Source organism: Salmo trutta, chromosome 19 (assembly GCF_901001165.1).
Source record: "Salmo trutta chromosome 19, fSalTru1.1, whole genome shotgun sequence".
In the NCBI taxonomy this organism is placed as follows: Eukaryota; Metazoa; Chordata; class Actinopteri; order Salmoniformes; family Salmonidae; genus Salmo; species Salmo trutta.
In genome coordinates this window covers 34952135-34978855 of record NC_042975.1, presented here as the reverse complement: position 1 = coordinate 34978855, position 26721 = coordinate 34952135, and the positions used below count along the sequence as shown (strand labels likewise).

The following is a 26721-nucleotide window of genomic DNA, read 5'->3' as shown; positions in this document are numbered from 1 at the left end:
ACGCACGCACGCGCACGCACACACACACACACACACACACACACACACACACACACACACACACACACACACACACACACACACACACACACACACACACACACACACACACACACACACACACACACACACACACACACACAGCTCTACTATTGGCTTTTCTTCACATAATGCAATGAAACAGAAATATATGTGAGGACGGAGGAAGGTATTTTGAGTATATCTTTGGTTCCAACTCACTGAAAGATTCATCGGTCACTCCGTTTGTACAATGCAGAGGAAGAGGAGCAGCCGTTGACTGGGCTGGCTGGAGCAGCCAATGCAGGGATGGAAGACGGATATGCCAACCAAGGAGGGTGTAGTGTGTTTATATACAGTGTGTTTGTGCGTGTGTGTGTGTGTGTATGCGGTGTGCGTGCATGCGCGTGTGTTTGTGTTTGTTTTTGCATGTGTGTGTACGAGTCTGTATGTTCTTTGAACTAGGTGACTATACACAGTGCACTTTGTTAGGGTCAGCATCCAATGTTTTTATTTAAAAGATGCAGATAGTGAATCACTTTAGTGTACTCTCTCAGTTTCATTTGTTTCAGTGTCTTTCTCTTTCTATTCTTATTTTATTGATCTGGTAAAATTGAGTCTGTCATAATTATCACACAGAAATGGAAGATTATACTGCCTACCATATCAGTTTTAGTCAGCTTAGTCAATTGTATTTTTAAGTCCTCATGCATTTTAACAGTACATTTTCATTGATCCTCCTCCCCCAGTATTCTCGGGAATACCTCTGTGGAATGCCAGAGGATCTATTCTTTTTTTTTGGGGGGGGGGGACTCAATCGGGGTCTCAACTTCCTGTTGAGAGTTAGAATAGTAGAATAAACAAGGTGACATTTCTAAATGTGGTTGTGCATCAGCAGTTTCTCTCCTGCTATGTCAGTCACTGACAGTCACTCAATTAGGTCATGTCAGCTTACATTTTGCAGATTGGTAAATTAGTCTAGCCACCTATCTAAACTTGTATTAATCATGGTCGAATTACAGAACGGGGTGCCCCCAATGATTTTGTTAGTCAATATAACTCAGATATCATGTTAAAAACTGCAACAAAATTTCACTTAGGGTCCCCAAATGTCTAGGGCCGACTCTGACTACATGTGTGGGTATGGATGTGGGTAAGCAGACTCTTGAGCCAATGCGACCCCTCATGGTGAGTTCAGATTTTTTTGTGGTCCCCACCCCATCTAAATTGCCCATCACTGACCTTCAGAATTGTATTGTACTTGTCTTGTACTCAATCTCTAGTCCATACATTGCATTATTCAATTATCTTCATTCTGAAGTGCTGCCAGTCACATGCAGTCATTTGACACCCAATACTGCTCTATTTCTCATGCATTGTATGAATGAAGGTGTTTGTATTCATTTGTTTTAGTGTGAGCAGCCCAGTGGTTGGCAGTAATCCCATGGAGTGTCCCAGTGGGGTTCCTCTCTGACCAAACATCACATCACAGTGACTCAACACACTGTGTTCTCTTAACTACTACAACGATATACAGCAAATACAGTGTGATAACATCATCACACCATTGGAAAGGTTGCGTCCAATTTCATTTCATAGTAGGCATATATGGATTTTCGTAATACATACATGTGGAATTGACTGGTAACCTTAGAGATGACTGTGTATCATTTGGAGAATATATGAAAATGGCACTCTCTACACAGCATATGGTATCTATATTATAGATATACTATGGAAATGAAGACACAATGTAGGTGTACACAGAAAGACTAATTAAGCGGGGTAGAATTGGATCCCTAGCATGTTAACTTTCCCATTCAGATAATCATGAACGAGAGCGCTAACATCCCCCTTTGTGAATATTTAGCGGTTGGAGAGAGACAAGTAGCAGACAGTGTTGCTAGGAGACCACACACGCAGTGACTGGTGTGAAAGACTTGTTGGTTTCACATGCAGCCCTCCCCCATTCTTACAGTCCAGCTCCTTCTCTCTTTCACTGTTTATCTATTGCCTCCTTTTTTCTCCATTTACTCATCCCCTCGCTCTCTTTCTCCATTTACTCATCCCCTCGCTCTCTTTCTCCATCTCACTATTTCTCTCTATCAATCTGTCCCCATTTTGTTTTCTTGTTTATCTCTACCGTGATCTCTCTCTCTGTCTCTATTTATCGGCTTCCCTCATCCTTCCCCATACCTCCTCTCCTCTCTTCCCCATACCTCCTCTCCTCTCTTCCACATGCCTCCTCTGCTCTCTTCCCCATACCTCCTCTCCTCTCTTCCCCATGCCTCCTCTGTTCTCTTCCCCATACCTCCTCTCCTCTCTTCCCCATACCTCCTCTCCTTTCTTCCCCATACCTCCTCTCCTCTCTTCCCCATGCCTCCTCTGTTCTCTTCCCCATACCTCCTCTCCTCTCTTCCCCATACCTCCTCTCCTTTCTTCCCCATACCTCCTCTCCTCTCTTCCCCATACCTCCTCTCCTCTCTTCCCCATGCCTCCTCTGCTCTCTTCCCCATACCTCCTCTGCTCTCTTCCCCATACCTCCTCTCCTCTCTTCCCCATACCTCCTCTCCTCTCTCCCCATACCTCCTCTCCTCTCTCCCTCAAGCTCCTGCCTGAGCTGTCTTCCTCCCTCCCTATCCCTTCCTCTCCCTTCCTCTTCTTTTCTCTCTCCTTGTCTATGCATCTCTACCCATCCTACTCTAGAGGACCATTTATCTCTCCCCTCCTCCCCACTCCTCCCCTGTCTCTCTCTCTCTCGCTCTCCCTCACCCACTCCTCCCCTCTCTACCTCTCCCTCTCCCTTTTCACTCTCTTTCTCACTCTCTGTATCTCTTTCAATACCTATCTCTCTCCCTTCCTCTCGGTCCTTCTCTTCCTGACTGATTGGCTGCAGTGTGTTGGACTGCCATGGCGTACAGCCGGGCGTGTCAGAGTGTGGTGATAGTGACATTGTGAATGCGTGCGGCACAACACGGCCACAGGGGTCAGGCCATAATAACACGCCATGTGGTTCTGTGCTGTATGCTGTGACGGTGTGGCGGTGTGGTGGAGCCCTGTAACAGGCCAGCAATGTGGAGTGACAGACAGCAGCCCCACGGCCCAATAGAGCAGACGGCCTGACAGCTAGGGGCTCTCTCTGCCACCACTGGGAGGCAGGATGGGGGAGGAGGGAGACAGACAGAGAGGCAGGGAGAGAGGAAGGGACGAGGGGAGACATGGGAGACGGGTGGGGAGACAGAAATGAGGGAGACAGGAGGAGGGAGAGAAGGGGTTGAGGATGTAGGGCTCACTGTCTCGGGAGCACTGTCTCCCACAAACAATCCAGATGGCAGGGAATGCAAAGCCTGCATCCAGAAGTCATCCAAGGTTGAGTTTAAATAGGAAATGTAGAAACAGCCACAGTCCTTTGACACCACAGATCCTCAATATACTGTAGGCCTATAATGGTTAGCCACTCCCTTTTTTTTACAACCAGAGATACTTCTCACAGTAATTATTGTTTGATTAGTTTAAATTGTGGACATCTCATTTTCACATCTTTTCCCAAATCATTTACTGTGGCAAGCGTCTACATTCTAATACTGTGGCAAGCCTCTACATTCTAATACTGTGGCAAGCGTCTACATTCTAATACTGTGGCAAGCCTCTACATTCTAATACTGTGGAAAGCCTCTTCATATAAATACTGTGGCAAGCCTCTACATTCTAATACTGTGGCAAGCCTCTACATTCTAATACCGTGGCAAGCCTCTACATTCTAATACCGTGGCAAGCCTCTACATTCTAATACTGTGGCAAGCCTCTACATTCTAATACCATGGCAAGCCTCTACATTCTAATACCATGGCAAGCCTCTACATTCTAATACTGTGGCAAGCCTCTACATTCTAATACCGTGGCAAGCCTCTACATTCTAATACTGTGGCAAGCCTCTACATTCCAATACTGTGGCAAGTCTCTACATTCTAATTCTGTGGCAAGCCTCTACATTTCAATACTGTGGCAAGCCTCTACATTCTAATTCTGTGGCAAGCCTCTACATTCCAATACAGTGGCAAGCCTCTACATTCTAATACTGTGGCAAGCCTCTACATTCTAATACTGTGGCAAGCCTCTACATTCTAATACTGTGGCAAGCCTCTACATTCTAATACCGTGACAAGACTCTACATTCAAATACTGTGGCAAGCCTCTACATTCAAATACTGTGGCAAGCCTCTACATTCTAAAACCGTGGCAAGCCTCTACATTCCAATACTGTGGCAAGCCTCTACATTCTAATTCTGTGGCAAGCCTCTACATTCCAATACTGTGGCAAGCATCTATATTCTAATACCGTGGCAAGCCTCTACATTCCAATACCGTGGCAAGCCTCTTCATTCAAATACTGTGGCAAGCCTCTACATTCTAATACTGTGGCAAGCCTCTACATTCTAATACCGTGGCAAGCCTCTACATTCTAATACCGTGGCAAGCCTCTACATTCCAATACTGTGGCAAGCCTCTACATTCTAATTCTGTGGCAAGCCTCTACATTCCAATACTGTGGCAAGCATCTACATTCTAATACTGTGGCAAGACTTTACATTCTAATATCGTGGCAAGCCTCTACATTCTAATGTTGTGTTGTGTCCATGTGTCACAGTGTGATTTGTTTGTGTCTATGTGTCACAGTGTGTGTGTGTGTTTGTGTCCATGTGTCACAGTGTGTGTTGTGTCTGTGTCACAGTGTGTGTGTTTGTGTCTATGTGTTACAGTGTGTTTTTGTGTTCATGTGTTACAGTGTGAGTTGTGTCTGTGTCCATGTGTCACAGTGTGTTTTTGTGTCCATGTGTCACAGTGTGTTGTGTCTGTGTCTATGTGTCACAGTGTGTTTTTGTGTCCATGTGTCACAGTGTGTGTTGTGTCTGTGTCCATGTGTCACAGTGTGTCTGTGTCTATGTGTCACAGTCTGTTGTGTCTGTGTCTATGTGTCACAGTGTGTTGTGTCTGTGTCTATGTGTCACAGTGTGTTTTTGTGACCATGTGTCACAGTGTGTGTGTGTTTTGTTTGTTGTCCATGTGTCACAGTGTGTGTGTATGTATTGTTTGTTGTCCATGTGTCACAGTGTGTGTGTGTGTGTGTGTGTGTGTTTTGTTTGTTGTCCATGTGTCACAGTGTGTGTGTGTTGTGTTTGTTTGAATGGCTAAATTTTCTGCAGCCTTGCATGCAGATCCAGTAATGTGAATCACGCCTCCGTCTGCCTCCGTCTGCCTCCTAGCTCTAACGAGGTGGATTTGAATGACTTCTGACCCTGTAAATGCCTCTTAAGCTGCTTTTACAATCCCTGAATTGCTGATTTAATGTGTCAGTGTGGGGGCTTTGGTTGTATATCTACATTGTGGGCTGCATATACAGTATAGCCTATGTTTACATTTTTACATTTTTAGTCATTTAGCAGACACTCTTATCCAGAGCGACTTACAGTAGTGTATGCATACATTTCATAATTTTTTTCCCCCCGTACTGGTCCCCCGTGGGAATCGAACCCACAACCCTGGCGTTGCAAACACCATGCTCTACCAACTGAGCCACACAGGACTATGTAGTGTGTGTGTGTGTGTGTGTGTGTGTGTGTGTGTGTGTGTGTGTGTGTGTGTGTGTGTGTGTGCATGTGTATGCTTATAGCACATGTAAGACCTGATTAAAACTGGGACGTCTATGTGAGCGATGCTGTTGCCTCCATATTCATTTAGGCTCTGTTAAGGACATACAGTAGCTGCGGAATTTGTTTTGAGTTGTGAGTGCTGGAGGGTGGGGGTAGAAAGATTCCCCTTTATAATAAAGCCTTGCATGCATCTATAACGCATACAGCTGAGCAGACATGTTTTTAGTTGCCTTTTATAAAGCATTTCATGCAATTCTACATAATTGATATGCTAGAAGACATTAGTAGAATATTTTGTAATACCACACAAATGGCCAAATGCAGGCTACTGTGCAACTCACTATTCAGGTAGGATGCAATGTTTTTACTTTATTTATTTTTCATATTTGTTCTATCATTATTATTTTAAATCATTGTTATTTTTGTAGGCCTATTTATTCATCTTAAACCAGTTGTTTAAATATGCTAAATGTGTTTTGTTTCATTCTGTTGAGACAGTTTTGTTGGCTAATGTCACGCCCTGACCAGGTGAACTCTTCTATTTTGGTCAGAGTGTGGCATTTCTATAGTTTATTTTCTATGTTTTTGGTATAGCCTTGCTTTGGGGCGTATTTCTATGTTTGGTTCTGTCGATTCCCAATCAGAGACAGCTGTCGCTAGTTGCCTCTGATTGGGGAATCATATTTAAGTTCCTTTTCCCCCCACGATGTTTGTGGGTTGTTGTCTCTTTTTGTTTGAGCAGTAGCGATACGTTTATTCTCTGTTTTGACCGTGTTATTTCAGTCTGTAATAAATAACATGTGTTCGCTCCCAGCTGCGCCTTGGTCCACTTCTTCCTTCCTGCACGACGATCGTTACAGCTAAATGAAGTTTGATCTGTATTTTTAATTGTATGTTCCTTATTTGGTTTAAGATAAGTTATAAGTAGGCCTTTCAATATCATTAGCCTATTGCTGTCATTTGTTGGGTACAGCAGGCACTAGCCTTTCTTGGTAATTTCAGCAATATAGCCTGTTCAAAACTTTTGTGAAGTTTTAAACCACTTAGCAAGTGTTTTGTTTAATTCTGTTGAGCCATTTTCTTTGGCCAAATGAAGTTTCCAACTATAATGTTGTGTTTGCCATGATATAATATCCTGCTGGTATTTTCCCTATAAACAATGTGTCACGTTCCTCGTATTCTCCCTCATCGGAAGATATGTCGAAATCACTCGATGACCCAACCCCCAACCCCCTATATTGGAGGTGGCTCCGGTTCTGGCCTACTGTCCTCCAGACCGTAGACAGACCTGTTGGGCTTAGGACAGTAGGCAGACTTCTTTGGTTCTGGGTCGTGGGCCGACTCCTTCGGTCCCAGGCTGTAAGCAGACTCCTTCGGTTCTGGGTTGTAGGCAGAATCATCACAGTCATAGTTAATCAACTTTACTTTAGAATTGTGACCAGACTCACCCGGTTCTGGGTCACAGGCAGCTCCCCTCAGTCCCGGGTCGCAAGCTGTTGTCGGATACTCTGGTCCGCACACCGGTGTCGGATCATCTGGGTTGCACCCCAGTGTCCCTGGCGGGTCCGGCGAGGCGGGCCACTCTGGCGGGTCCGGCGAGGCGTTCCACTCTGGCGGGTCCGGCCTCTCTGGCGAGGCGGGCCACTCTGGCGACGCGGGCCACTCTGGCGAGGCGGGCCACTCTGGCGGGTCCGGCGAGGCGGGCCACTCTGGCGGGTCCGGCCACTCTGGCGGGTCCGGCGAGGCGGCGGGTCCGGCGAGGCGGCGGGTCCGGCGAGGCGGGCCACTCTGGCGGGTCCGGCGAGGCGGTGGGTCCGGCGAGGCGGCGGGTCCGGCGAGGCGGGCCACTCTGGCGGGTCCAGCGAGGCGGGCCACTCTGGCGGGTCCGGCGAGGCGGGCCACTCTGGCGGGTCCGGCGAGGCGGGCCACTCATGCGTCGGATCCTCTGGGCTGCACACTGTGGGATCCTCTGGACGGGGCCCAGTCTCCGTACTCTCGAGGCTGGACTGACGCGCTGGAAGCTTGGTGCATGGAGCTGGTACAGGTCGTGCCAGACTGGAGGCACGCACTTCCGGGTCAGCACGAGAGGCGGGAACTGGCAAGACTGGGCCATGGAGACGCACAGGTGGTCTTGATCGCACCGCCTGAACAACCCGTCCTGGCTGGATGGAACTAGTAGCCCTGTACGATCGGGGTGCTGGTACAGGGCGAACTGGGCTGTGCAGGGGCTCGACAGTTACCGTGCGTAGAGCGGGCGTAGGGTAGCCTGGTCCTAGGAGGCGTACCGGCGGCCAGACGCGTTGCGCAGGCATCCTCCTACCAGGCGGGATGCCCACTCTAGCACGGCATCTGCGCGGGGCTGGAATAGCTCGCACGGGACTGTGCAAGCGTATGGGCGAGATTGTGCGCACTTCTGCAAACTTCGGCGCCCTCAACTCCATACTTCTCTCCATGTAAGCACGGGTAGTTGGCTTCTGGCTTTTCCTTGCCCTAGCCAATCTACCCGTGTGCCCCCCCCAAAAAAAAATATTGGGGGTGCCTCTCGTGCTCCTCCACCAGCGCGTTCATGGCCTCAAAACGCCTCCTCCCCGCCTTGGCTGCCTCAATCTCCGCCGGAGGGAGACGGTATTCCCCAGCCTGATGCCAGGGTCCGGCCCCGTCCAGAATCTCCTCCCAAGTCCATCTCTCACCCTAATCCATATACTCAGTGTGCAGCTCCTTCCCCCGCTGCTTGGTCTTGGTTTGGTGGGTAATTCTGTCACGTTCCTCGTATTCTCCCTCATCGGAAGATATGTCGAAATCACTCGATGACCAATACGCAGCGGGTTGACTGTTCCACATCATATTTATTATAGATAGAAACGACAAAACAAAATAAACACGCAAAGGAGAAAGTTTCACAGGTGAACCGAAACACAGTGCAAAATACAATTACCCACAAACACACAGACAAACACACCCTACTAATATAGGACTCCCAATCAAAGGCAATTCAACACACCTGCCTTCAATTGAGAGTCCAGCACCCAACCTACACATAGAAAACCTAACCTAGAACCTAAACCAATACTCACAACCCCACTATACCATAACCAAACATAACTCTGCCACGTCCTGACCAAATATAATACAAAAATACCTAAGTATATGGTCAGGACGTGACACAATGGCTTGACTTGGCGCTCCAGCTGACTCCTACAGTTGAACTTGAGGTGAGGATTAATGTTTTAGCCTACCAGAGTTACTCCTATAATCTAACAATATAATGCTTATCTTTATAAAAAAATATTCTGATCGAAAAAAAATTAAATTAACCTTCTTCTGTATGCCTATATCTTTATAGCAGACAGCAGTAGCCTATCCGACAACGATAAAGCATATCTCTCACTCTCTCTTTCTCTGTGTCTAGGCCGAGGCTTCTCTTCCTTTACATTTTAAATATTCATCTCAGTGGAAGCCTAGGCCTATAAGCCTATATGCATGCAATACCCTGATGCATTTAGTGAAGACATGATGATGAAATAACACATATGGAATCATGTAGTAACCAAAAAAGTGTTAAACAAATAAAAATATGTTTGAGATTCTTCAAAGTATCCACCATTTGCCTTGATAACAGCTTTGCACACTCTTGGCATTCTCTCAACCAGCTTCACGAGGTAGTCACCTGGAATGCATTTCAATTAACAGGTGTGCCTTATAAAAAAAGTTAATTTGGGAAATGTATTTCCTTCTTAATGCATTTGAGCCAGTCGATTGTGTTGTGACAAAGTAGGGGTGGTATATAGAAGATAGCCCTATTTGGTAAAAGACCATGTCCATATTATGGCAAGAACAGCTCAAGTAAGAAAATAGAAACGACAGTCCACCATTACTTTAAGACATTAAGGTCAGTCAATATGGAAGAATTTCAAGAACTTTGGAAGTTTCTTCAAGTGCAGTTGCAAAAACCATCAAGCGCTATGATGAAACTGGCTCTCCTGAGAACCGCCACAGGAAAGGAAGACCCAGAGTTACCTCTGCTGCAGAGGATAAGATCATTAGAGTTACCAGCCTCAGAAATTGCAGCCCAAATAAAGACTTCACAGAGTCCAATAACAGACACATCTAAACATCAACTGCTCAGAAGAGACTGCGTGAATCAGGCCTTCATGGTCGAATTGCTGCAAAGAAAGAAATACGAGCAATGGCTATTAGACGAGTGGAAATCTGTCCTTTGGTCTGATGAGTCCAAATTTGAGATTTTTGGTTCCAACCGCCGTGTCTTTGTGAATGGATTATCTCCACATGTGTGGTTACCACCGTGAAGTATGGAGGAGGAGGTGTGATGGTGTGGGGGTGCTTTACTGGTGACACTGTCAGTGATTTATTTAGAATTCAAGGCACACTTAACCAGCATGGCTACCACAGCATTCTGCAGCAATACACCATCTGGTTTGCGCATCATTTGTTTTTCAACAGGACAATGACCCAAAACACACCTCCAGGATGTGTACAGGCTATTTGACCAAGAAAGAGAGTGATGGAGTGCTGCATCAGCTGACCTGGCCTCGACAATCACCCAACCACAACCAAATTGAGATGGTTTGGGATTAGTTGGACCACAGAGTGTTGGAAAAGCAGCTAACAAGTGCTCAGCATATGTGGGAACTCCTTCAAGACTGTTGGAAAAGCATTCCTCATGTAGCTGGTTGAGAGAATTCCAAGAATGTGCAAATCTGTCATCAAGGCAAAGGGTGGCTACATTGAAGAATCTAAAATCTCAAATATATTTTGACTTGTTTAACACTTTTTTGGTTACTACATGATTCCATATGTGTTATTTCATAGTTTTGATGTCTTCACTATTATTCTACAATGTATAAAATAGTAAAAACAAACAAAACACTTGAATGAGTAGGTATGTCCAAACTTTTGACTGGTACTGTGTGTGTATATATATATATATATTATTTATTTTATTTCACCTTTATTTAACCAGGTAGGCTAGTTGAGAACAAGTTCTCATTTGCAACTGCGACCTGGCCAAGATAAAGCATAGCAATTTGACACATACAACAACACGGAGTTACACATGGAATAAACAAACATACAGTCAATAATACAGTAGAACAAATTTTAAAAAAGTCTATATACAGTGAGTGCAAATGAGGAAAGTTAAGGCAATAAATAGGCCATGGTGGCGAAGTAATTACAATATAGTAATTAAACACTGGAATGGTAGATGTGCAGAAGATGAATGTGCAAGTAGAGATACTGGGGTGCAAAGGAGCAAGATAAATAAATAAATGCAGTATGGGGATGAGGTAGGTAGATAGATGGGCTGTTTACAGATGGGCTATGTACAGGTGCAGTGATCTGTGAGCTGCTCTGACAGCTGGTGCTTAAAGCTAGTGAGCGAGATATGAGTCTCCAGCTTCAGAGATTTTTGCAGTTCGTTCCAGTCATTGGCAGCAGAGAACTGGAAGGAAAGACGACCAAAGGAGGAATTGGCTTTGGGGGTGACCAGTGAGATATACCTGCTGGAGTGCGTGCTACGAGTGGGTGCTGCTATGGTGACCAGTGAGCTGAGATAAAGCGGGGCTTTACCTAGCAGAGACTTGTAGATAACGTGTGGGTTTGGCGACGAGTGGGTTTGGCGACGAGTATGAAGTGAGGGCCAACCAACGAGAGCGTACAGGTCACAATGGTGGGTAGTGTATGGGGCTTTGGTGCCAAAACGGATGGCACTGTGATAGACTGCATCCAGTTTGTTGAGTAGAGTGTTGGAGGCTATTTTATAGATGACATCACTGAAGTCGAGGATTGGTAGGATGGTCAGTTTTACGAGGGTGTGTTTAGCAGCATGAGTGAAGGATGCTTTGTTGCGATATAGGAAGCCGATTCTAGATTTCATTTTGGATTGGAGATGCTTAATGTGAGTCTGGAAGGAGAGTTTACAGTCTAACCAGACACCCAGGTATTTGTAGTTGTCCACGTATTCTAAGTCAGAGCCGTCCAGAGTAGTGATGCTGGACGGGCGAGCAGGTGCAGGCAGTGATCGATTGAATAGCATGTTTTTAGTTTTACCTGCATTTAAGAGCAGGGCCACGGAAGGAGAGTTGTATGGCATTGAAGCTCGTCTGGAGGTTAGTTAACACAGTGTCCAAAGAGGGGCCAGAAGTATACAGAATGGTGTCGTCTGCGTAGAGGTGGATCAGAGAATCACCAGCAGCAAGAGCAACATCATTGATGTATACAGAGAAGAGAGTCGGCCCGAGAATTGAGCCCTGTGGCACACCCATAGAGACTGCCAGAGGTTCGGACAACAGGCCCTTCCGATTTGACACACTGAACTCTATCAGAGAAGTAGTTGGTAAACCAGGCGAGGCAATCATTTGAGAAACCAAGGCTGTTGAGTCTGCCAATAAGAATGTGGTGATTGACAGAGTCGAAAGCCTTGGCCAGGTCGATGAATACGGCTGCACAGTAATGTCTCTTATCGATGGCGGTTATGACCTTGAGCGTCGCTGAGATGCACCCATGACCAGCTCTGAAACCAGATTGCATAGCGGAGAAGGTACGGTGGGATTCGAAATGTACGGTAATCTGTTTGTTAACTTGGATTTCGAAGACCTTAGAAAGACAGGGTAGGATAGATATAGGTCTGTAGCAGTTTGGGTCTAGAGTGTCACCCCCTTTGAAGAGGAGGATGACCGCGGCAGCTTTCCAATCTTTGGGAATCTCAGACGATATGAAAGAGAGGTTGAACAGGCTAGTAATAGGGGTTGCAACAATTTCAGCAGATAATTTTAGAAAGAGAGGGTCCATATTGTCTAGCCCGGCTGATTTGTATGGGTCCAGATTTTGCAGCTCTTTCAGAACATCAGCTATCTGGATTTGGGTGAAGGAGAAATGGTGGGGGCTTTGGCGGGTTGCTGTTGAGGGTGCCGGGCAGTTGACCGGGGTAGGGGTAGCCAGGTGGAAAGCATGGCCAGCCGTAGAGAAATGCTTATTGAAATTCTCAATTATAGTGGATTTATCGGTGGTAACAGTGTTTCCTAGCCTCAGTGCAGTGGGCAGTTGGGAGGAGGTGCTCTTATTCTCAATGTACTTTACAGTGTCCCAGAACTTTTTTGAGTTGGTACTACAGGATGCAAATTTCTGTATATATATACTGTGTGGCCAGTGACACTGACTCACCCAATGGTGAAGATGAAGCATAGGCTACTCATCGGTGATAAGTTACTTTGAAAAACAATGCCGTTCACTCAGAATCCCTCAACAGTTGTTGATAAAACAATAGTTTTCTTCTACAGACAGATTAGTCTTCTATTTTCAGCAGTAGGCATTTGCTTTCCAAAACGGTAGGCCTACGTTTTCTCGCTGATCTCTATGGCCACAATGCTACAAGCTGTTCTATATTTGGCACATGTGCTGCCCAAATTGCGACTTGTAATAAAACTTAATCCACAGCTATTTGTTGAAGCTATTGATCCTCTGTAGCTAAATGATGCTCTCTGGTGTAGTATTTTGAATGATTTTATTTATGTCTGTTCAGACAGGAGTAATATCATTTTGGGGGAAAATATGTTGTATGGCCCACGGCTATGGATAATACATGCTCTAGGAGTAGAGGAAGTGTGCTGTATAGTGGATTAGTGAACTTGACGAACCATCTCCCAAGCAGTGTCCTTTTCCTCAGCAGCCTGCGTAATTGCACACTTCCCAACAGCTGTAATGCGACAATTGTAGGGCTGCCTGCTCAGCTGCCAGGTCCTGGAAGCCCAAATCAGCGGCCCTGTTAACAGAAGCCCAACCTACACAGTCTCAACTCCCTAACCTAATTAACACTGAGTCATACAACACGCCACCCCACGCCATGCCACGCAGGGCAGCCAGGCCGCAGCAATGCAGCAGGGCATTGTGTGTAGGGAGGCCAGGGCACTGGACAATAGGAATAGCGGGAGCTACGATGGCACACAGGGTGACACACAGGGCCATGTCAGAACCATGATGGGATGACACTGCTCTCTGTATGATGTCATCTCTCACTGTAGAGAACCCTGTGTTCTCAGAGCCATATTGTTTATGACTCTGCAGCCTGCACTCTTCCACTGGAATCGGATTAAGGTTTACATTTGTATTATTATAGACATTAAATTGGTCTCTTATTTATAGAATGCCAATCGGTAAAAATAGATAGTTCAACAGAACAACAAAGTACAGAGACAATAATTGATGTGTAACCTAATGGAGACAGCTTTGAGAATTCCCTGTGCTGTTGGAGAAGGGTTAATAAAGTTATGTATGGGTGGGTTCATTGAGTGCTTACTTGAATGTGTAGTAGCAGTAGACCTCTAAATGGATTTGTCTACATTGTATGTTGGTGTGCGTTTCATCCAGTGTTTGCACGATGATGTTCAAACCAAAACCAATTGCAAGGAGAGAGTGTCCCATGCTGTATAAGTAAACCACCAAAAGCACTTGAACACTCACACTCCATTTTTTTACATTTAAGATGGAAAAATACTGGGAACCCTCGCACACCAGCTGACAGCTGCGCTTTTCTTAGCCAATCGCAGCGCCGTGCTCGCATACATACTCCAACGCACACAACACTGTTAGGCCCTCAAATATCTGCCCCACAACAAGCCTGACTCTTCATGGGGTGAATAGCGTGTGCAGGAAGCCCTGCGTGCGCTACATATGACAAACCACATTACTGCCTGGATAGCAAACAGCCCTAGTTAGGCCACCCCAAGGCCCCCGGCCAGAGAGAAACACTGCAGCTGAGTTACATGCTTACTCAGATAGTCATAATTGGATAATGAAAATATAAATAGTGTTTTCATGTGATCCACTGTAGGTTGGGCGTTGGGGTAAACAACACAGTGGGCTGGGTAAACATACAATACCTTGCTACCTCACTACCTGGCTACATGGCTCCCTGGCTACCTGGCTGCCTGTCTACCTGGCTGCTTGGCTACATGGCTCCCTGGCTACCTGGCTGCCTGTCTACCTGGCTGCTTGGCTACATGGCTCCCTGGCTACCTGGCTGCCTGTCTACCTGGCTGCTTGGCTACATGGCTCCCTGGCTACCTGGCTGCATGTCTACCTGGCTGCCTGGTCCAATGCCCAGTTTGTTTTAGCCTGGAGGAAAGGATGTCCATGACACACGGAGCCTTATTAGTTACGTTTCCTTCCTGTCCGTTTATTTGGATGTTTTCACATATTTTGGTCAGATATTTTGTCAGACACGCGGCCTCTCTGGTTTTTAACTTTCACTCCTGGTAAGTCCTACCCTGTCTCTGGGCACCTCATTATGTCTGGAGGAATCCCTCCTGCCCTGGGTACCTGTATGGAAGAGAAGGAGCCAGGTACCATAACCATGTTGTAATTGCTACTGCCCTACATACAGCATGTCGACATGAGAGCTGTATAAGAGGACAACTGGACAGGGCTCTGCCATGTCAGCTCAACATATAGTAGATGACTATTAACAATGACAATGTCCCCATCTTCTCCATGTCTAGGTGACTCAAGCTTGGTCTGCAGTGACATCCATCATCTTCACCCTATTGGTCTTCTATACCATGAGCTCTGGCTCCGCCCAGGATGTGGCGGTGGAGCATTTCTTGCGTGACATAGAGAGGAGGGGCAAGCGGCTACATTGCGCTGTGATTGGCTGCGAGGAGGAGCAGTGTCCCCGCGGCGACATGAACCTGCTGTATCGTAAGAGCCGGCTGGACTGGAGGCACAAGGACCAGGAAGGCAATAAGAAGAGGTGAGGAGAGGTGAACTGATCTCAACTCACAGCTGCATGCCACACTGGAGAGATGGAATGAAGATTATTCAGTTCAGTTCAATTGTACATTTCTGAACTGAAGTGGAAGAGTTTTATTGTTCATATTTTATGTGCAACCTCTTAATTGTCATCCTAAGGGGAGTGGGGGCATGTAGAAAGGAAGATAAGAAACAAGATGAGAGGAACAGAAGATGGGAAGAGAGGAGCTTTATGGCCTTCATTACAGGGCCAATGTGGCCCATTGGTGTCTATCTAGATTATGGCATGCACACACACTTCCACACCCGTAGGCGCACACACACACATATACACACAGGCACACTTAAAGACACACACACACATATACACACAGGCACACTTAAAGACACACACACACACATATACACACAGGCACACTTAAAGACACACACATACACACACAGAGAGCTCTGCTCTTGGCTTTTCTTCACATAATGCAATGAGACAGAAAACAGTTGCATCTCTGTTCTCCATGATGAACATGCTCAGTGCTGTTTCCGCTCCCTGCGCTAGCTTCCCTCCTCTCAAAAGGAAGGTGCAAGCTCACATTGTCTCCCTGCTGCTTCACCGCTTCATAAGGAATGATGGCAGAATTAAGGCTCATCAGTAGTACAAGACTACACATTGTGACCTAAAAACAAGGCCTACATTTGGATGTGTAGTTTGTTATGTTTTATCACTCTTGCTCTACCTCTCACCTCTACCTCAAACAAACAAGGCAACATGCACTCAAGGTTCACTCACATGCGATAACCTCCTAAATGAGGCCTTTGATTGCATGCTCGGAAGCTCAACATCTCTTCCTCCTCTTCTCACACACGTAGAGACCCAGTTACCTAGGCTCTCTCTCTCTCTCTCTCTCTCTCTCTCTCTCTCTCTCTCTCTCTCTCTCTCTCTCTCTCTCTCTCTCTCTCTCTCTCTCTCTTTCTTTCTCACACACACCAGACACACACACATGTGTGCACCCACGCACTCAGCCCCCACTCGTTCCCTGCAGGGAAACAAAAAGGCGGTCGTTGTCCCCGGCACCATTCTACCAGCACCATTCCTCCAGCACCATTCCACCAGCACCATTTCTCCAGCACCTTTCCTTCAGCACCAATCCTCCAGCACCATTCCACCAGCACCATTCCTCCAGCACCTTTCCTTCAGCACCATTCCTCCAGCACTATTCCTCCAGCACCATTTTACCAGCACCATTCCTCCAGCACCATTCAACCAGCACCATTCCTCCAGCACCTTTCCTTCAGCACCATTCCTCCAGCACCATTCCTTCAGCACCAAATCCTCCAGCACCATTCCATCAGCACCATTCCTCCAGCACCTTCCCTCCAGCACCATTCCTCCAGCACCATATCCTCCAGCACCATTCCTCCAGCACCATTCTACCAGCACCATTCCTCCAGCACCATTCCTCCAGCACCATTCCTTCAGCACCTTTCCTTCAGCACCATTCCTCCGGTCCTGCTAGAGAAGTCAGATCCCACCCATTCATCCCCTCTTTCCTTCCTTACAATGGCTACCTCTCCTCTCGTCGCCACGGTGGAACAGGACCAATAGAATCGGAGAAACCGGTTGAAAAGGACACGAGCCATAGCTGACACTCAGTAGAGGCTTTTTATGTCCTGTATCAGACAGCCAATCATTTCCTTCTAGATGGTTGTAGAGGTGTCATTTCAGCTCTTTTCATGGTAATTGTTGTGCACAGTGTTTTTCTAATGACTTCAGCAGCTGTTGTTACGGCTGAGTCACCTTTATAAAGGTTCATTTATGGACCTATACTGTATATTTTATATGTAATAACTCCAGATTTGGACCATATCAGCTGCAACTCCCCGTCCCATGTTGTTGCTCATCAAGGTACGGATGTATGGATTCTGCTCCAATTTAATCAATCAGTAGCTTGATTGTAGAGATATAGATTTTGGTTTCACCTGTTAGGAAACCAAAGATGTTCTGAATCTGTGGCGTTCCTGCATGATGGTAGTTTGGATGCGGTCATGATGACCTTCAAAAGACCTTCAGGGATTATCCATATGACGTTCTTGAAAGTAAATTTGGCTTTAGAGAGCAAATAAGAATTGAGTAATCTGTTTAATCAAAGGAACAGCACAGTACTTTATACATTCAACTCCAATATATGTTATTGAAGAAAACTCCAGTTTGAATTGTTATGCTGCACTGCCACACCTTTTTTCAGGCAATAAATAGCCACAAAAAATTGCAGTTCCTTTGTGTGCTTGTTTGCAGTATGTTTAGTACTGTACATTGGCAAGCAATACCATGTGAAATTGGTGGGTTTTAAGACAAACCACTAAACCAATAAACAGGCAAGCCAGTTGCCATGGAAACAGATCAAATGCTTGGCAGAGGTCATGATGAGTGTAGTGAAGAGACAACGTAATAAAACAGATAAAGAATTAGTTAGAGATACCCAGTGACACAGTGATGTACATACAGGGAGATTACACTCAGAGAGGAGTAGCTAGATTTTGGGGAGTTCGATTTTAGGGGAAGTAATTTCCTAATTGAATGTGTTTGTGAGCTAGGGGAGCAGATGTGGAGGGATATGGAAGGATGGAAGAGTCCCCCCCACACACAATACTGGCATGCACAGCTGCTGCACTGCCTCGCCCAATCTCTCATCACTCACTCTTCAACGGGAAGCTAGTCTCCCTGTGCCATCCATGTATGAGCAGCAGTGTGTGTGTGACAGACAGAGGGAGAGGAAGAGTAAAGGACTGAAGCTATTTAAAGAACGTTTCTGAAGAGAAAAAGAAAAAGGGAGCGAGGCAGAAAAGGGGAGGGGCAACACAATGGGGAAATAAATGAAGGTCCTTGACTGAGACGTGATTAACTGCTGAATGACGGAATGCTGTGCTTCCTGTGTTCTCCAGCTCCAGCCAGAAGGACCCCTCCTCCGCCACGGTGGGCAAGGTCCGTGACCTGGCGTCCTTCCGACGCCACTTCCGCATGGGCTTCATGACCATGCCTGCCTCCCAGGATCTGTCCCCTCACTCCTGTGCCTCTGCCATGGCCCCCCGCTCCCAGTCCTGCCATGCCGTGGGCGCTAGAGACACAGGTCTGGAGAACGGGGAGGATTACTCTGACACCCAGTCACAGCACGGCGGGCGCTGCCCCCCTACCAAACCCAAACGACACCCCAGCACCCGCCTCAGCTCCTCCTCCTCAGACCCCAGAGCACCTCACGTCCTCCCGGACACCCCTCCACCGCCCCTACCCACTCACTCGCAGGCCAAACACTCTGAGAAGAAGAATGGTAGGCTATTGCAACAGTAATGAGGGTAGTGGAGTTGGGAAATTAGGAAATGTGGGTTATTATTATTGTCCCTGTTGTGATGATTGAAATATCTCTAGTTCATTGCTCTGTCTCTTTCGCCTCCAGCAATGAAGAAGTCGGACTCAGGGGACATGTCCAAGAAGGTGCCACCTCTGAAGCCCAAACGAAGTCCCAGCACTCAGCTCTCGTTTGACCCCCCACCGGCCCGCGTGCCCCCTCCTGCCACGCCCCTGCCTTTTCAGGGGGGTGAGGGTAAGCCCCAGGGTGAGGAGGGGGATGATGAGCCTGTCTACATAGAGATGGTGGGCCAGGTGTTCACCAGGGAGAGCCAGACTGCCACCCCTCACCCTGTCACTCCCGTTGCCACCACACCCGACTCAGACTCAGACCAAAACGAGGCCATCTATGAGGAGATGAAGTACCCATTGCCAGAGGACAGAGAGGGACACAAACGTGTCCCTCTCAAACACGAGAGACTCAAATCCTCCAAACACCACTCCTCTGGCATCTCTGCCCCTCTACCTCGCCCCTCCTCCTCTTCCCCCTCCTGTTCCAAACCTAAAGCCACAGTGTCCATCTCCCACTCCTCGCCCCTCCCCTCCTCCACCTCCACCACCCCTGTCCCCCAGCCACTCTCCTCCAGCCCGCAACCCCCACGGGCCCCTACCCCCTATCTCCTCCAGGGAAACAAATCAGAGACAGAGTCCACCAGTAAGATCCCGGCCCCCTTCCCCAACCTGCTGCAGCACCGGCCTCCGCTGCTCGCCTTTCCCCAGCCAGCTGCTGCCTCCAGCGGGGTCGGGGTCCAACACAAAGCTGTTGCTGCCAAACTGGGAACCATCAGCATCCAGACCTCCTCCAGTATGACAACTCCATCCAGCACCTCCTCTGCCTCTACCACCCCCTCATCCAATCTCCCCATAATCCTGTCAGGCTGTAAGGAGTCTAAGGAAAGAGACAAGCAGAGCAGAGACAAAGACAGAGATAGAGACAGAGACAGAGACAGAGACAGCCAGCTAGACCCTGCACCGGGTCTAAGGGCCAGGAGCCACTCCACACCGCTGCCCCCTTCCTCCAAGTCCACCTCCCCTTACTCCCACCAGCACCACCACCCCCACCACCGCCCCTCACACTACCACCACTACCGCAAGCCAGATAGAGGAGACTCTCCCAACCCCAACACCAACAACAAGAATGGCTCAGAAACCTCCTCCAAGTCCACTGCCCAGACCCAGACCCAGGGCTCTGGCAAGGAGGGCAAGTCTGTGAGCTTCTGCTTGAAGTCAGACAAAGGAGACAGGGACAGGGACAGAGAGAGGGACAGGGACAGAGAGAGGGAAAGAGACGGTCACAGGGACAATCACAGAGACAGAGACAGGGACAGTGACAGAGAGAGACACAGGGAGAGAGACAGAGAGCGAGACCGTGACAGAGACAGAGACAGAGAAACAGGGTCCCACTCTCAGGCTGAGAGCACTCCCACCACCAACAGCCATTCATCCCAGACCAGCACCAGTTCAAACCCAACCCAGTCCTCCTCCTCCACCTCCTCCCACTCTCGCCCTCACTCACGTCCCCACCTCCAACGCTCCCACACCCCTCATGGCCTGCCTGCCTACAAGCCACCCTCCTCAGACAGCCCCCTGCTCTGGACCTACCCCTCGGTGGGCTTCCGGAGACCCCCGGCGTACGACAGCCTGCGAGGAGGGTCTCATCTGCCCTCCTTGCACCACCAGGGTCACGGGGATGTGGCCTCCAAAAGCAGCACGGTGCCTGGGCCCGTCCAGGGGAAGGCTGCGTTCATGCCCTGGGACAGCAGTGGCTTTGGAGACGACGGGTCCTACTGGCCCGTGCAGAGGAAACTCTCCTTCAGTCACAGCAGCCGAGAGACAGCAAGAGAAAGTAAGTTAACTGGGGGGCATAATGAGTTAAAATTAAATATTGAATTTTATCAGAAGTTCTTCTCATCCCTTGGAGGGATAATCAGACTATTAGACTGTAAGTTGAGTGTCATCTGTTACTATACTGTCAATAGACACTCATTGTATGTTTACTCAACAATTTCTATCTGTCATTCCCCTCTCAGAGGATGAAGGGCGTGCATGGAATGGTAGTGCCGATGCCCTCCTGAGGGTGGACAAGGAGGAGCTGGTCCCAGGGCATCGAGGAGGAGGAGGCCACTCTGGGATCCCAGTACGCTTCACTGGAGGGAGGGGGCTGGGCCACAGTGAGTCCCTGGCTGGGATGGAGGAGGGGTTCTTGGGGTTCCGAGCCCTGCCTAGAGGGGGTCTCCCTCTCCCCTGCCAAACCTTCCCAGCCTATCGCAATGGAGGTAAGCACCTAGACACCTAGAACAGAATCCTTCTAGCAGAATCTTTCCAAGGGAAAGTGCTCTAAAGTATGTCAAGGATTTCACTAGCACACAAAAAGTTCTTTAGAAAAGAGATGACATCAGCAGATGTCTCTGAAGATCCTATTAAGTGGATTTCTTCCATCCACAGTCACATGATCATGGTGTTATGGGTTAAGATCATCAGTGGCAGCATGTGTAGTACCAGAGCTATATATACACACATATACACATACTTATGCATACAATACCTCCCCCACATGTACCAGCGGTTGTGCATAGACACATGTAAGAATGCACTGCCTTCTATATGCACAGCTGTTCTCCCAGGCAACATGAACAGCACAATAACCATAATTGATTTGTGGTTATAGACAGGTGTATGAACAGTGCTTGTTTTTTTTTGTGTTCCAGAACTGGGTCGATTCGGCCGCTCATCATCCACTTCTGGGGTGAGGCAGGTGGGTGGATGCGACGTTCAGAGGCAGAGCAGCCTGCCTCATCGAGAGGCACTGAGTCAGGTGAATAATACCTATTATTATAATGACCATGATCTTTGGTGATCTTTGATTACTATAATTTGTACAAGTAGTAGTATTAGAATTATTCTGAAGAATATGGCCATTCTTATCATGCCCTGTGCTGATAGCAACAACCCTCCTCCTGAGCTATTTATAGTGTGGAGATATGTTCAGTGAGCAGAATAAGGATGTGGCCAGCAGCCTTAAAGAATAAGTCCAGGAGAGAGCAATGCTCTAACTGACGTATGCGGAGATGTAAGGAGTATGCTTCCCTACAGTGTTTTGGAGCAGTGAACCGATGTCCAATAGTGTTGCGTTTTGCCCAGTCACTTGGCTGCATTTCAAATGCTGACGCAGTTCAAGTGTGCTGTGCTGTGCTGCAGAGACTGTCTGCGTGTGCTGCCTGACCCTCCCTCGCACACCACGGGGAGCCACAGGCCCAAAGATGGTGTCACACTGTCCTCTAGTGGCAGCACATGTTGCAACACATTCTTATTGATGCTGTGGTGGTTGCTGGGCTTGGTCTTCAATGCTCAAATAAAATGGAATTGTATTTGTCACATGTTTGGGAAAAAACAGGTGTAGACTAACAGTGAAATGCTTATTTACGGGTCCTTTTCCAACAATGCAGAGTTAAAGATAAAGATAAAAGAAAAAAATAGAAATAGTGACACAAGGAATAAATACACAGTGAATAATGAATAACAATAATGAGTAAATATAACATGGATCTATACAAGGAGTACCAGTACCGAGTCGAAGTGCAGGGCAACGAGGTAATTGAGGTAGCTACAGTATATACAGTTGAAGTCGGAAGTTTACATACACCTTAGCCAACTACATTTAAACTCAGTTTTTCACAATTCCTGACATTTAATCCTAGTAAAAATTCCCTGTCTTAGGTCAGTTAGGATCACCACTTTATTTTAAGAATGTGAAATGTCAGAATAATAGTAGAGAAAAATATTTATTTCAGCTTTTACTTCTTTCATCACATTCCCAGTGGGTCAAAAGTTTACATACACTCAATTAGTATTTGGTAGCATTGCCTTCAAATTGTTTAACTTGGGTCAAATGTTTCAGGTAGCCTTCCACAAGCTTCCCACAATAAGTTGGGTGAATTTTGGCCCATTCCTCCTGACAGAGCTGGTGTAACTGAGTCAGGTTTGTAGCCCTCCTTGCTCGCACACACTTTTTCAGTTCTGCCCAAAAGTTTTATATAGGATTGAGGCCAGGGCTTTGTGATGGCCACTCCAATACCTTGACTTTGTTGTCCTTAAGCCATTTTGCCACAACTTTGGAAGTATACTTGGGGTCATTGTCCAGTTGGAAGACCCATTTGTGACCATGCTTTAACTTCCTGACTGATGTCTTGAGATGTTGCTTCAATATATCCACATAATTTTCATTCCTCATGAACCCATCTATTTTGTGAAGTGCACCAGTCTCTCCTGCAGCAAAGCACCCCCACAACATGATGCTGCCACCCCCGTGCTTCACGGTTGGGATGGTGTTCCTTGGCTTGCAAGCCTCCCCCTTTTTCCTCCAAACATAACGATGGTCATTATGGCCAAACAGTGCTATTTTTGTTTCATCAGACCAGAGGACATTTCTCCAAAAAGTACGATCTTTGTCCCCATGTGCAGTTGCAACCCGTAGTCTGGCTTTTTTATGGCGGTTTTGGAGCAGTGGCTTCTTCCTTGCTGAGCGGCCTTTCAGGTTATGTCGATATAGGACTCGTTTTACTGTGGATATAGATACTTTTGTACCTGTTTCCTCCAGCGTCTTCACAGGGTCCTTTGTTGTTGTTCTGGGATGGATTTGCACTTTTCGCACCAAAGTACGTTCATCTCAAGGATTCAGAACACGTCTCCTTCCTGAGCGGTATGACTGCTGTGTGGTCCCATGGTGTTTATACTTGCGTACTATTGTTTGTACAGATGAACGTGGTACCTTCAGGCATTTGGAAATTGCTCCCAAGGATGAACCAGACTTGTGGAGGTCTACAATTTTTTTCTGAGGTCTTGGCTGATTTATTTTGATTTTCCCATGATGTCAAGCAAAGAGGCACTGAGTTTGAAGGTAGGCCTTGAAATACATCCACAGGTACACCTCCAATTGACTCAAATGATGTCAATTAGCCTATCAGAAGCTTCTAAAGCTATGACATATTTTTTCTGGAATTTTCCAAGCTGTTTAAAGGCACAGTCAACTTAGTGTATGTAAACTTCTGACCCACTGGAATTGTGATACAGTGAATTATAAGTGAAATAATCTGTCTGAAAACAATTGTTGGAAAATTGACTTGTGTCATGTACAAAGTAGATGTCCTAACCGACTTGCCAAAACTATAGTTTGTTAACAAGAAATTTGTGGAGTGGTTGAAAAACAAGTTTTAATGACTCCAACCTAAGTGTATGTAAACTTCTGACTTCAACTTTACATATAGGTAAAGGTAAAGTGACCAGGCAACAGGATAGATAATAGACAATATTTTATTATTTTTTTATTTTTTAGATAATAGACAGTAGCAGCAGCGTATGTGGTGAGTGTGAAAGTGTGTGGGTGTGTGTGAGTGTGGCATTAGTATGCATGTGTACGCATGTTATGTGTGTGTGGGCGTATGTGTGTGTTGGGGTGTCGGTGTAAGTATGTGTGAGTGTGGGGGTAGTGTCCAGTGTGTGTGCATTAAGTCAGTGCAAGAGGGTCAATACAGGTAGTCCGGGTATTTAGCAGTCTTGTTTAGCAGTCTTATGGCTTGGGGATAGAAGCTGTTCAGGGATTCAGTGCTACAACAAATATTCAGTGTTTACAGGGATACAACATGGATGCAGTATTCATGCATACCCCAAGTTAAATTGAAGGTAATGTACTGATACAAAATCCCCAAATCATGCATCATCTTTTAACTCCCATTCTTTCTCCCTATCTGCCTCTCTCTGTCCAGTTGCATGGGCTGTCCCACTCCTCCCAGACACCCTGCAGTCCCAGTCTGTCTAGACAGCAGCAGCAGCTCCAACTCCATCAGCAGCAGCTGCAGTTACAGCAGCAGCTCCAGCAGCTGCAGCAGCAGCACCACCTCCAGCTACAGTTCCAGCACCTGGCTCAGCTAGCCCAGGGACAGCCTCCCAACACCGGGGGTGCCGCCGCATCCGCAGCCCAGACCCAGAGGGATGGCAAGCTGCTGGAGGTCATCGAGAGGAAGCGCTGCCTATGCAAAGAGATCAAGGCCCAGCGTCGCCCGGACAAGAGCCTGTGTAAGCAGGACAGCATGCCTATCCTGCCCAGCTGGAGACGGACCCCTGAACCCCGCAAGACGGGCACACCTCCCTGCCAGAGGCCCCAGGCTGTGGTGTGGGACACTGCCATCTGAGGGGGGGCGGGTGGGGCAGGAGAGGTACAGTAGAAAGATAGGGGCAAGTACTATGTACTAAATAAGTACTATTGGGCACTATTGTGGTGACACAAGAAGTTTACAAGTGGAGAGAGATGGTGGGAATCACTTTCTACAAAGGGTGGAGGACTGTTTTCTCTCTTAGGAGTGACAGTGTGATTACCGCCGACCACAGAAGAGAGAGAATATGCATGAGAGTAAGATGAGAGTTTTGTGCTCTCATATGGTAAGATAAACTTCATGTGGAGCTGATACAATGTCGTCAAGGTTACTGAGATGTTTAGAGGTGTGTGGGCCAGAGAAATAATGAACAACTGAAACATAAACATGATTTAAAGTATGACTTTGTAGAGATGGAAAAAGATGGGGAAGATTCAGTTGAGGGATATACCAATACAACATTAAACCAAGAAGAGACATACAATCAGTCAGTACTGTGTGATATTTTACACTTTAAATGTGATTTCTTACCCTTTAAATGTAGTATTCTAAAAGCCCTTCCTTGACTCTTTATTAATTTATTAAACTAGTCGACTCAGCCTTCGCTGATATAAAATAAAAGGGGAGTATTTATACTATAAGAGGGAGTATTTATACTATAAGAGGGAGTATTTATACTATAGGATGGAGTATTTATACTATAAGAGCAACACTGGTTCAATTCATTTGGCCTAATTTTCCCTGAATTAAAGTAACTGTCCAGTGTTTTCAGATTACTATGAAATATGACCTATAACTACTTACATTATGAGTGAAATAGTTTTCCTTCCAACATTTTATAATTAAGTATGTTAAAAATCAGCTTTTCTGTGTTGGAATGGTGTGGGCGTACCAGAACAACAGAATGGTGTGGGCGTACCAGAACAACAGAATGGTGTGGGCGTACCAGAACAACAGAATGGTGTGGGCGTACCAGAACAACAGAATGGTGTGGCGTACCAGAACAACAGAATGGTGTGAGCGTACCAGAACAACAGAATGGTGTGGCGTACCAGAACAACAGAAGGGTGTGGGCGTACCAGAAAAACAGAATGGTGTGAGCGTACCAGAACGACAGAAGGGTGTGGGCGTACCAGAACAACAGAAGGGTGTGGGCGTACCAGAACAACAGAATGGTGTGGCGTACCAGAACAACAGAAGGGTGTGGGCGTACCAGAACAACAGAATGGTGTGAGCGTACCAGAACAACAGAAGGGTGTGGGCGTACCAGAACAACAGAATGGTGTGAGCGTACCAGAACAACAGAAGGGTGTGGGCGTACCAGAACAACAGAATGGTGTGAGCGTACCAGAACAACAGAAGGGTGTGGGCGTACCAGAACAACAGAAGGGTGTGGGCGTACCAGAACGACAGAATGGTGTGGGCGTACCAGAACAACAGAAGGGTGTGGGCGTACCAGAACAACAGAAGCGTGTGGGCGTACCAGAACGACAGAATGGTGTGGGCGTACCAGAACAACAGAAGGGTGTGGGCGTACCAGAACAACAGAATGGTGTGGGCGTATACTGGTGATTAAAAATATGAATGTGAGTAGCCCACTCAGGAGTATGAGGAAATAGCATGCATTTTTGAAACCTCTGAGATACAAGTTTAAGTCGTTTTTTTTCTCCAATGTATACTTTGGCCACAAATACGAGTAAGGACAAGTCAACAACATTATTTGGTATGAGTTAACAGAATA

At 46.9% G+C, this 26721-nt stretch overlaps 1 protein-coding gene across 1 annotated transcript in view; it reads left to right on the top strand.

The window, feature by feature from the left end:
- The window catches only part of LOC115153746 (neuronal tyrosine-phosphorylated phosphoinositide-3-kinase adapter 1), a 43788-nt gene extending 18769 nt beyond the window's left edge, over positions 1–25019 (top strand). Inside the window, exons 2-8 of the mRNA XM_029699331.1 lie at positions 15185–15435; positions 18372–18754; positions 18881–20122; positions 20411–20677; positions 20862–21107; positions 21540–21646; positions 24594–25019. Coding sequence (XP_029555191.1) covers positions 15245–15435; positions 18372–18754; positions 18881–20122; positions 20411–20677; positions 20862–21107; positions 21540–21646; positions 24594–25019 — 2862 coding nt within the window. The 5' untranslated portion in view covers positions 15185–15244. The remainder of the gene's footprint in view (positions 1–15184; positions 15436–18371; positions 18755–18880; positions 20123–20410; positions 20678–20861; positions 21108–21539; positions 21647–24593) is intronic.
- The last annotated feature ends 1702 nt before the right edge of the window (positions 25020–26721 follow it).